Here is a 12283-nt window from a genome sequence, read left to right as displayed (position 1 = left end):
ATTTTTAAAGCTTGTGCACTATTAAAGTTTCTTTAGAATTTTCAAACTAGAGAAGAGAAAAGTTTTGCTATTAAAGCAAAAGTGAAAGAGGTTGAGGTTGTAAAGAAAACAGCTTTTTATGCCAGTGAAGCCAAAGTACAGTCACTGCAAACAGGTTGGGATTAATTATCAACTCAAGCTGCCTTGATTATTACTGCATATTATACACAGGACATTATTTCACATAATCTTAGCAAGGTATATCTGATAAGCATGCAATGAATGTATATTTGATTAATACAGAACAATATAGCTGGATGGGCTGTCTCATCTTTGGTACTCAATACCTCTGAGATTACACTCCGCCCTCGGTCAAAACACCATGCTGATCATTTTCTAAATGGCAACCTAATACACAGTAATAATCAGGGTATTTTAAATTGAGTATCAATCTTGCTCAGTTTATGTTGACTGTACTTACTTTCAATAAATAAAACATTGACCTAAATAACCATTAAGTTGAATTTACACCTCCATAAAACCGATTAAAAAGGAACTAAAGATTATAACCTTCATTATGTAGAATTTTATTGCTGGACTTTGTATTAAATTGTGTGGACGCGTCACAATGGCTGCTTGACCCCATACCAGCAGCAGTGGAGCAATTTGTGCACCTGTTGTTGTGCTGCTTAACCCTTTGTAACCTGGATCGTCATCTCTTTTCTTGTGCTGTGCTCTAAAGCCTTTCACAAGCGCTTACCCTGAGCTAATTGGTTTCATGGCAATGAGCAACTTGGCAAAAAAATGAAATGCCTCGCAAATTGGAAGAAATCAGCAGATTTACTAAATTATATATATTTTTTTAATCTAGGAGAAAATGTTCAGAAGATATATTTACCATTATAACTGCATATTTAAAATTACAGTATGTTACAGAATTATAATATTACTCAAGCACTTTTTCAGGTTATTTCCTTACTTGATTTGTTTGCTTGTTTGTTTGTTTTGTTTCTATTTTCAGGTAATTTTTTTTGCACTTTTTACAAGTGTCTTGCTTTATTCTTTTATTAATGATTAATTGTTCTAATTTCTTCTTAGTTTGCTCATTGCCTTCTTCCCATGTTATTGAAAGAAACCAAAGCCAATTTGCTCAGGCTTCAATGGATTAACAAAGATGCCCGAAAAGCTTTGTCTTTTTGGCAACTATAGGTGCATTTATAATATTTTAAAAGATAGATTTTTAGTGCATTATTGTTTAATAATTATACTCTACATCATTACATGAGTTATCTATGTCGTTTTCTACAGCATGGACGAAGAACCTAACAGAGACTGATGGCTTCATCAGAAGGTAAACTGTTTCTTTTAGTTTTGGTGATATTTGTTGTGAATTCTCACCAGTACTCACCTTACAGATATTGTCTTTGTTTCTGTGCTCATTTTCATCATAAAACAGCTTTTTAGCTTTGGATCTTCCAGAGGAGTACAAGATGGACAACAAACGTCGAGGCCTTGCACTCATCTTTAACCAGGAGCGCTTCCTGGACCTGGATGACAGGCAGGGAACCAATGCAGACAGAGACAACTTGGAGAAAAGGTATCGTCTCCCAAAAAAGCTGCTGGAGAGAGAACACTGTATTTGTATGAACTTGTCTGTTCAGTGACTGTGAGGTTTTCCTGTAGTATATTTGTCAAAACTTTCTGTGCATTTCGATACTTACTGAGCTTTCAATAACCTTTCTTTTAGACTCAATGAACTAAACTTTGAAGTGAAGACTTACAATAACTCCACACAGGTGGAAGTCTTGGATAAACTCGGTGAAGGTAAGCACATACATGATCACTTATGATGCTCAAATCACTAAATATATTTCCAGAAGCCAGTTTACATTCTTACCTGTTTCCTCGTTGTCCTGTTAATGCAAAGTTCAGATCCAATATTCTGCAGTACAGGCCTCTTTAAACAAATAATTGATGTTCCACCAGCTGCAGAAGCCAACCATTCAGACGCAGACTGCTTTTTGCTCGTCTTCCTGAGCCACGGCAATGATGATCATGTTTACACCTATGATGGCGAGATCCGCATTCAGGATATCACATCCCTGTTCAAAGGAGACAAGTGCAGGAGCCTGGTGGGAAAACCAAAGATCTTTATATTCCAGGTACATAATGATCAACTTGGCATGAAATGTCCCACAGATTGCTAGAAATAAGTAAAAGGTGACAAAGAAAAATCCCCTGAAAATTAATCTTAAGAAAGGGGGGAGAATTATTAGAAAATTATTGGAAACTTGGGAAAAATATACAGAAAAAGTATATTTATAGTCATTATAGTTATATATTAAAATTATTTTACTGAAACTTTTTTCCTGCACTTTTTTTCAGTCATTTTCTTTTTACAAATTTCTTGCCATTTTCGGGGCCATGTGTTGTTAAGTTGCTCTTTGCGTTCTCATGTTTCTGAAAGAAATAAAACTATTTTGCTCAGGTTTCAAAGGGTTAAATATGCCTTCTGTGGCTGTGTCCATCACTAGGCATGCCGTGGAAATAAGCATGATGATCCGGTGATTGCCTTTGATGCAGTAGACAGTGTGCTGGAGATGAATGAGGATGTGGTGGATGCCAGTGGCGTATACACTCTCCCTGCTGGGGCTGATTTCATCATGTGCTACTCTGTGGCTGAAGGTGAGTCGGCGGGGATCTCTGCACAATGGGAGGTTCACACATCATTTGATTGAGCTTATTATAAAAGATATAAGAATACTACTCATTTTAAATGTTATTTTTGCTGTTCAGTCAGTGAATTTCCTCTCGCCGATGTTGTTTGTTCAGGTTATTATTCCCACCGGAACATGTTCTACGGTTCTTGGTACATCCAGGATCTGTGTGAGCTGCTACACAGGTATGGGGACTCCCTTGAATTTACAGAACTACTGACGCTGGTCAACAGGAAAGTGTCAAGGAGGAGTGCCAACAGTCGTAACCCGAATGCAGTTGGGAAGAAGCAAGTACCTTGTTTTGCTTCAATGCTCACCAAGAAACTTTACTTCCGGCCAAAGAAGTTTCAAACCTAATCCATTAAATGAGCTGTTTCTTATATGTCTCACTATATTAACATATGCATTGACCCCTTTAAAACCTGACTTGGTTTCTTTCAAAAACATGGGAGGGACTCAAAAACTTAACAACAGATAACTTAGAAATAAAAAATTACAAGAAAAATACCTGAAAATGAGAGAAGAAAGAAAGCAAAAATAAATAAGAAAATGACCTCAAGCAATTGTTTTTTTTTTCTGTAACATAATTTTAATACATAATTAAGAGATTTGACATGAATTGAGAATTGATCACTGACACCCCCACTTCCCAGCTAATTTTCAAATAATTTCATCTGACTTTTTTCAGTTTGCCTGATGAGTTGCTAATTTTTTTTTCTGTGTTTGTGAAAAAAATCGAACCAAATTTCTCATGTTTCAGATGTTTAAATGCTAGCGAAGGGCATCTGAATGGCAGTCTTAGTATTTACAGTGAAATGAGTGGTTTAATAAATGCATTTCTGCTCTAAGACAGGACAGTTAAAGAGCTTTGTTAATAGCTAAGTTTATAGGCCTAAGTATGCAAATAGTTGTAAAATAGGCTACAGTAATTCTTGCAGAGAGCAAGAGAGATCTCATTTTTAACACTTTGATTCTGTAATCTGCAATAACCCTAATTGACAGCTCTGCTTTAATACTGTCTCATAAATATGTAGCATTAAACTCTTCCTGAGGGTCATAAATGAAGTTAATGTGTTTTTATTTGTCTGATCTTGAAAACCTTTTGGATCTTTTGGATGGTTTGGTAGCACTTTATGTAATGTTTTTGTCTTTTTAGTAGAAAGTGAGTATCTTTCCAATGCTGTTAATTTAGGTTTATGATTTGTTCATTCTGTGCAATGTGACGTTTAAGTCGCACCTTAAAGCATTCTTGGTTTTCCCTGTATAAAATTTGTAAAAAAAACAAAACAAAACAAAACAAACAAACAAAACAAAACAATTATGGACCTCTGGTGGTGTCAGTCACATGGACATGAACCACCTTTTTATTAGGCTTATTCTTATTATGGTTATATTTGGGATACACAAGCACACAGAAATCTAGTTATTAAAATTCTGCATGTATATAATCCCATTCTTCTAAAGTAGTCCTGCTTTTTCAGAAGAATATGGTGTGTACATCAAACACATAAACAGAATACTCCAAAAACCCAATCATAAACAGGTCAATTGAATTTAATGTTATTATTTGTGACAGATTATTATTAAAGATTATTTGTGACAGACTGCATTTGTTAAAAAAAAATAAAAACACAAACATTAGGACACAGAAAAACACATTTGACATTCATGTCCATGTAAACACAATATTGCTAATATTTTATGTCAGTTATTGTATACATTTTGACAGATATAACATGTCTTTTTTTAATGTAAAGATCATCCTATAACACACAGGAGCCTAGAGTCCAGCGGATTAAACATCCAAGAGAGAAATACAAACGTTTCTCTATCATTCGCTTGCAGTTTATATTGTGAGAGCAGGCCACTAAAAATAACAGAATTGGATGTTTAACTCTCCTAATCTCCGGCTGCTCTATCGCTAATCTCATTTTTGTTGTTTACTTTTTATTAAATCCCTGTATCAATGTGTTTTGTTGGTCGTTGTCTCAATGTGGCAAACACGGAAGTACTGGCTGTTGACCTTTTACTGGCAGACGTGAGAGCCAATCATATTCTCCAGTTTTTACTTTCCGCCAATGAGATCAAAGGGGGAGGGGCTTCGTTCTGGCTCCTCGGTGTTGCTTTGACGAAGCAAATTCATTTTTCAGTGTGTCAGTCGGAGTGAAGACAACCTGTGGACATGTCCAACACGGCGCAAGACAATTGTGGAGGTAACGAATTTACACACGTTTTTAATTAAAAGTGGACATAAGTTGTAGACTCATTCTTATAGTATTTTAAAAGTTATAAAAATGAATGCAGTGACCACTGATGTAACTTGGGCTCAGTATCACGATTAAGGCTCCTCTTACTATCGTTCATTACGTTCTTACGTAAAAGTTTTCACAATGTCCCTGTTAGTCTGTTTTCTTTATAGTTAAGCACAATGTAAGCAGAACATGTGGGACATTTTTTTGACATCATTAAAACACTATAAATGTCAGGACTTAGTCGCTTTTTCCTCTTACCTTTCCAGGCAGTGTTGCTAAAGACAACAAAACAGCAACTGACAGGGCGGGTGAGTGATTTATAAAGTATTTTTAAAGCTTGTGTGCTGTTACCTAATGAATTTAATCTGCTCTTACTGAAAGAAAAGTAAACAAGGTGAAGTTATTAAGGAGTCAGGCCATTAACAGTGAAACCAGAGTTAAGTCAGGGTGAGATGAATCATTAACTTAATATGTCGTGCACCTGTGTATCATATAAACAGGATATCATTTCCTGCCACCCTTTGTCATTTTGAAACTGATCACCGCAGACCTGCAGACCTAGAAAAGTATTATTGTTGTTGGCGGTGGTTTTATTTTTTTGGGTCAGGGAGGAGTATCAAACAACTAAATTGTACCCCTCTATTATAACCCTTTAAAATCATGATTGCTTTAAATAAAACACGGCGAGATGGCAATGAGCAATGAAAGAAGCAATTGCTCATTTTCAAGTAATTAAATAAAAACAAGCAAACTTGCCAAAAAAAGGAAAAAGAAAGTTAAAAAACAAACAAACAAGGAAATGACCTGGCCAAAGGGACAAAGTCCTTAAAATTGTAAAGTAATTCTGTGTCATACTTTTACATGAATTTTAATGTGTGTATTTTTTTTTGATCTTTTTTGACTTTTGTAAAGTGTCTGAGTTTCTTGAAAAGTGCTCTATAAGTAAAATATATTATTATTAGATTTTTCCTTAGCTTTTTTGAAACGATACTCTGAATCTGTTTTCTTGCAATTTGTGGAACATTTCTTACCAAGTTGCTCATTGCCTTTTTTTTAGCCAATCGCACCACTTTGCTCAGGGTTCAAGAGCTTAAATCTTGTGAAAGACATCTGAAAAGAGCACAAGAAAAGTAATGCCGCTCCAGGTTTAGAAGGATTAATGAAAAGAGCCCTGCAATAAATTCTCTTTTCACTGAGGTTATACATTTTGTTAAAACAGTTTTATGTTGATTAAATCGTATGGTCAGTGAGAGAGCTGTGTTTGTTGTTGAGTTGTATTGTTACACTGACAAGTGTTTCTCATATCTTGTCCACCCAATTTATTTGTCAGTGAGGGTACGCTAAATATTAGAAACACCTACCTACACTTCAATAAAATCATATAAATATGAACATTAATAGGAGTTTTTTGCAGGACTGTTGTTTTAAACTGCACTAGTTTCAGCTTAGTCTACCTAATAATCTCCTAGCTGGGTGTATGCAAACACATCTATGTGTACATATGGATTTACATTTTTTTTTAAGTCAGATAATACCTTCCAAGTTGTTAAACAATCCGTGATGCCTTTAACACACAAAGTGTAACCTACATATCTGTTGGGTGGGGTATGGAGGTGTCACTTTTGGCCTCTGGTCTTTTAGCAGCCTTTGCCATCTTTCTCCACCTGTCAGCCGCCTATTGAAGGCCATGAGGACTCTAAGCTGGTAGAACAATGGCTGCTTGACCCCATAACAGCAGCAGTGGAGCAATTCATGCACCTGTAGTTGTGCTGATAACAAAGAAGCCTGAAAAGCTCAATCCTTCTGTGTTTTTTGGCAACTTCAGTAACATATTCAAAGTATTTGTGACATTAAAAAGCTGTGAAGTTGGACTTTTCAGTGCGTTTTTGTTTGGTAATTACCAGTAGTCTAAATTCCACATTGTTTCATGGATTATTCACCAGGGTTCCTGCGGATCCTTAAAAAGTCTTAGAGAACATTGAATCAATTACAATACAATATGATGCAATATACTTCATTGTCCCTGTAGGGAGATTTGTCTTGGACTGAGACAAAATGCCTTCACAGTTATAATAAAACAAACCACATATGAAAGAAACACTGTAGTTATACCAGATCGCACTAATAAATTGCAAATATTTTCAATTGCACATACAAAATATTGCACATAACACATTCTGCACACTCTCCATTGTTTAAAACATCAATGGAACTATTGCACAATTTCTGGAGCATTGTTTAAAAGTTTTAATCTAAAAAATAAGGCTCCGATTTTTGTTTTCTGACATTGCATTATAAAATTTATCTATTTATAAAATCTGCCAAATTCTCCTTGCATGAATGTCACCTAAAAGTTCTGTTTTATGTTACATAAACATTTGGACGAAATTGTCCCCAAGTAATAAATTATCAATTTTGGTTCTTGTAAAATTGGTCTTAAATTCCATTACAAGTGGCATTAAAAAAGTCTTAAATTTGTCATGCATTAAGCAAAGGGAACCCTAATTCATGAATGTGTTGTTTTCTATAGCATGCACGGAGAACCTAACAGAGACTGATGCCTTCATCAGAAGGTAAACTGCTTCTTCTTGTGTGAAATTCTCATTTCCCACCTTTCTATTGCTCCACTTTACATTGTGTCTGCGGTCTTTTCCATCATGAAACAGCTCTATAGCTCTGGATCCTGCAGAGGAGTACAAGATGGACAACAAACACAGAGGCCTTGCACTCATCTTTAACCAGGAGCGCTTCTTCTGGCGCCTGGGGTTAAACAACAGGCATGGAACAAATGCTGACCGCTACAACCTGGAGAAAAGGTATCACTTCGCAGGCAGCTGCTGGAGAGCGAACACTGTATTCTGCAACTGTGTACTGAAGAACATGTCTGTACTTGTTCATGGACTGAAAGTTTTTCCTTTACCTCTCTTTCAGACTGACGGAGCTGAACTTTGAAGTGAGGGCTTATGATAACTACAAACAGGTGGAAGTCTTAGATAAAATCAGTGAAGGTAAGCACATGCACGGTCACTTATGACACTGAAATGACTAAATATATATGCAGCACTACAACGTCACTGCCTGGGTAACAGCGATATACGGGTTTCAAAGTAAACCTTGATATTAATGTTGAAGGTTATTGCACGGTATGCATTTGTTTATCTACGATATTGAAAAAAATGCAACTGAATGGAGAATCTCACCTTTATTTGAGTTATTTTCTAAAGGGAGACTTTTAACACATGAAAAAAATGGTTTCAATTAAAGATATAAAACGTTTGTTCAACCGAACCTTACCTCTCCGTCTTCATTCCCTTGACTGATAATATTTCTGTAATACTGTGAAACCGCAGTATTTTCGGTAGGGGTTGACTGATATTGGCTTTTTCAGGGCCGATACCGATTATTTGTAGTTAATGAGACCAATAACTGATATTTGGAACCGATATGCATTTACAATAAAAATGAAATCTTTTTGTCAGTTTTTAGAATTTGGAATATAACAAACTCCAACACAAAACTCTGTTGAAATACCTTTTAGCAAATGTTTAATCAAAACCAAGACTTTCAACATCAAGTTCTCAGCAGCTTTGTTTTATAAAGTTCACTGAAAACTTAAATAAAAAATGGATACGTAAAAATATCTCCCTAAGTAGTAAAAAGCAAGTAAAAGTTCCTCCTATGCTGACATTAAATGCACTTTTTAATTAATTAATTTTATATGCAATCATTAAAATAAAATACTGATACAGAGAATCGACAAAATGCCAAATGTCTGCTCCAATAATTGGCCAGGCCGATAATCTGTCGACCCCTAATTTTTGGAGACAGTAATCATACAGTGAAAATCTCATACCCCTGCTGTCCCAGTCACTACTGTTGGTTAAATTCTCAGCTGTTTCCTTGTTGTCCTGCATGTGCAAAGTTCAGATCCAACATGTGATATTCTGCAGTACAGACCACTTTTAACAAATACCCGATGTCCCACCAGCCGCAGAGGCCAACCATTCAGACGCAGACTGCTTTTTGCTCGTCTTCCTGAGCCACGGCGAGAACGATCATGTTTACACTTATGATGGCAAGATCAGCATTCAGGATATCACATCCCTGTTCAAAGGAGACAAGTGCAAGAGCCTTGTAGGAAAACCAAAGATCTTTATATTACAGGTACATGCAAACAAAACCCACCAGAATTTGACAACATGCAGTTTTAATGCTTTTCTTGAAAAAATCTGTAGTTCTTAAAAATGCTGTCAAAGTGAAAATGGCTGTGTCTGTCACTAGGCGTGCCGCGGGGATAAACATGATGATCCAGTGACTGCGTGTGATGCCGTGGATAGTGAGCAGCGAACAAATGAAGTGGTGGTGGACGCCAGCGCCGTACACACCCTCCCCGCTGGTGCTGATTTTATCATGTGCTACTCTGTGGCTGAGGGTGAGTCTGCAGGAATGTTTCAAACTTTTGGAGGAATGCTTTACCCCCCAGAGGACCATTTGTATATCAAAGACTCAAACCGTGTTACACAGAATGTATTTTGAACGTATTTTGGGATCTCAGCAAATCTTTTTTTTGTTGGCGAGTTACACAAGAGACCAAGCCCAGCCTCTGAGCGACTTTTAGTTTGTTTCCTGTAGTCTCTACACAAACAGTCAACCCGAGGCCGCGGTCAACCAGCAGCTCCTGATTTCAGGAAAGTGAAATTACTGTTTTTGTCAGCGGAGTGCAGCTTTGAGGAGAGCGTAGATAGTTAGATCGATAGTAAGTTTCACTCTGTTTAGTTTTAAATACCACTTATTCATCAAGAATTTGTCACACATTCACTGTAACACAGGGTGAGTAGTTGATTTACAAATGGATTTGGAAATTAAGGATTCCTGTTTTTGCTCTTGTACCAGCATGATGGGAAGATTCACACTTCACTTGATACTTTGAATGTGTAGATGTTGAACAGTTATTGTACTCAAAAGCTGTAGTGAATCTTACAGAGGCCCTGAGAACTCAGCCCATTGCACATAAAGAAAACAATGTTGTCACTAATAGAAAAGCACATGTTCAGCATTAAAAAAAATGCTGCCAATAAGTATTTCTCTTACTAAAAAACAAAACACAAACAATGGGCAAAAATAATCTCGTCCCAGCCGTATGCATCACATTTTTAGTTTACCACAGAATCAGAGTTTACATTGTCGTCTCTGCTACTTGCAGAAAAAAATAATGAAATAAATTGATGATAATGTATTTTATTTCCACTTTAAATGTCCTTTTTACTGACCGGTCAGTAACTGTGCTGTTGTGTCTCCTGTGATGTTTGTCCAGGTTACTATTCCCACCGGGAGACGATCAACGGCTCGTGGTACGTCCAGGATCTGTGTGAGCTGCTTAAACAGTATGGGGACTCCCTTGAATTCACAGAATTGCTGACGCTCGTCAACAGGAAAGTGTCGATGAGGAGTGTAGCGAACAGTAATGACCGAAACGCCATTGGGAAGAAGCAAGTACCTTGCTTTGCTTCAATGCTCACCAAGAAACTTTACTTTAGACAAAAACAGTAACAGTGTTAGACCTCAGTCGGAAAGTGAGCTGGTTTTATAAGCATACCTGGGAAACGGGCTCTCCTGGTGATTTTAAACAAGTTAGCTGTTTTTTTTCTAGGCCTCGCTGTATTTTTTTCTTGAACACTAATATTCACACATGCATGAAATAATTGGCAGCTGTAATATTTACTCTAAAATCAGTGGTTATAAAAAAACAGGAACAACTTGTATCACAGACACTGTAGAAATATGACTCTTAGCCTTAGGCCGTCAGCTCACTACTAAAACCTCTTGTGGTTTCATGTATCATAAAAAAGTTTCCTTTGGAGAAAACAGATTTCTTGGCTGGGTAAAACCTGACCTGATTTATAAAAGGTTTTGAATTAGCATGACAGAAAATGAAGACGGAGGGAAGAGGAAAAATCTGTTTGTGACAGTATCTGATTTACCGGTTTTTCTGGCCCAACTGAACCTGATCTCTCACACTAATCTGGATAATGCAAACTGATAAAAGAGATCGAAAAGGTCAGATTTTTACAAGACTCAGCAGTTTGTAGATTAGTATATCACAGTGGAACAGATCAGTAAGCAGTGTGTAAAAAGAAATGAATTTATCTTAATTTATTTTAACTGTAAAATATTTGGCCTCTATTACTTGCAACTTTTTAATGGTCAAATATGAGGGATCTCTGCAAAAAATGCAGGGTTAAGTCATGGGAAATGTGGGCCAGAAACAGACAAAACAATTATTTAATATCATAAACACTGATATACTTTTACAAAATAAAACATCAACCAGGCAGATTTTTTTCAATATCTACCATAATTATTTTAATTTCCTGTTTATCAATTTGCCCCCAGAAGTCTAACAGAATTTCATGTCCAACACAATCTAATAAAAATATAACATTATTTTTTTTCTTCTATATGACATGTTTAATCATCATTTTTGGAGACATTAAGATAGTCTTGATAAAATGCATTATGTTTTAAGGTGTTCCTGTTATTTTATCCAACCCCTGAATGTCATTTCACATTTTGCACTTCCAAGAAATTGCTTATAAACTTCAGGATTACTATGGACCACTTTTTTTTTTTCTTAGGCTTTTGTCTAATGCTGCGTGCTTCATTCGTCTAGTTTGAACGACTGTGGTACCACACAAATGTTGTCTTATCTTGCAACTGACTTTTTTTTTCTTAACAAGCTGAGAAATCAGTAAATGTTGACATTTCCAGTGGCCTTACACACAAAAGCTTTCCTCAGAAGAAGCTGGAAATATCAGATAAGCCTGTTTTTATTGACAGTTAAGTCAGTTGCAGGTATGTCTCCAAGCCAGAAAAATGCTTTTCAGTTAACTGTATCTTGCGAGACAGGTGACGTTTCAGTGCGACAGCCAGGTTTGCAGAACTTCTATTTGTTCACATCAGGGCTTCATTATCTGTCTATAAGTGCCAGGCTGAAACATAATCCTGCTGTTTGTCTTCACGCTCGCTCCACCAAAAAGGGAATTCATGTTTGTGCTGTTCTTTGTGTTGTAGCAGTTTACAGTACCACATTTAATATGCGTATTTGCACCCAACATGGCAACAAACACCTGCATGGAAAATACCTCAGGGAAGACGAGGCTGTACTGTGGACCTAAAACACTCCTAGCTGTGTCACATGATCTATGACTCAGGAAAAACAAAGATACCAACACACATTGATCCTGTATTTTTGTGGTCTTACTTTTGTGACTTTGTATAATAAAATCTCTGTGACATTTTGGTTGCTTCTATCAGTGATTGTGTTGTATAAAATTT

At 36.5% G+C, this 12283-nt stretch overlaps 2 protein-coding genes across 2 annotated transcripts; both read left to right on the top strand.

The window, feature by feature from the left end:
• The first annotated feature begins 1298 nt into the window (after positions 1-1298).
• On the top strand, positions 1299-3175 carry LOC121942512 (caspase-6-like). The gene is made up of 6 exons (XM_042485735.1): positions 1299-1330; positions 1436-1576; positions 1727-1803; positions 1966-2141; positions 2514-2664; positions 2812-3175. Exons 2-6 carry the CDS (start codon positions 1470-1472, stop codon positions 3051-3053), a joined length of 753 nt encoding a protein of 250 aa, XP_042341669.1. The 5' UTR covers positions 1299-1330; positions 1436-1469; the 3' UTR covers positions 3054-3175.
• A 1688-nt stretch (positions 3176-4863) lies between these two features.
• Positions 4864-12265, top strand: LOC121941646 (caspase-6-like). The gene is made up of 8 exons (XM_042484473.1): positions 4864-4909; positions 5215-5256; positions 7479-7521; positions 7615-7764; positions 7880-7956; positions 8937-9112; positions 9230-9380; positions 10263-12265. The coding sequence occupies exons 1-8, from the start codon at positions 4879-4881 to the stop codon at positions 10496-10498; spliced, it is 906 nt and encodes a 301-aa protein (XP_042340407.1). The 5' UTR covers positions 4864-4878; the 3' UTR covers positions 10499-12265.
• The last annotated feature ends 18 nt before the right edge of the window (positions 12266-12283 follow it).

The sequence above is a fragment of the Plectropomus leopardus genome, chromosome 4, assembly GCF_008729295.1.
Source record: "Plectropomus leopardus isolate mb chromosome 4, YSFRI_Pleo_2.0, whole genome shotgun sequence".
Taxonomy (NCBI): Eukaryota; Metazoa; Chordata; class Actinopteri; order Perciformes; family Serranidae; genus Plectropomus; species Plectropomus leopardus.
This window is presented reverse-complemented; position numbering and strand designations above follow the sequence as displayed.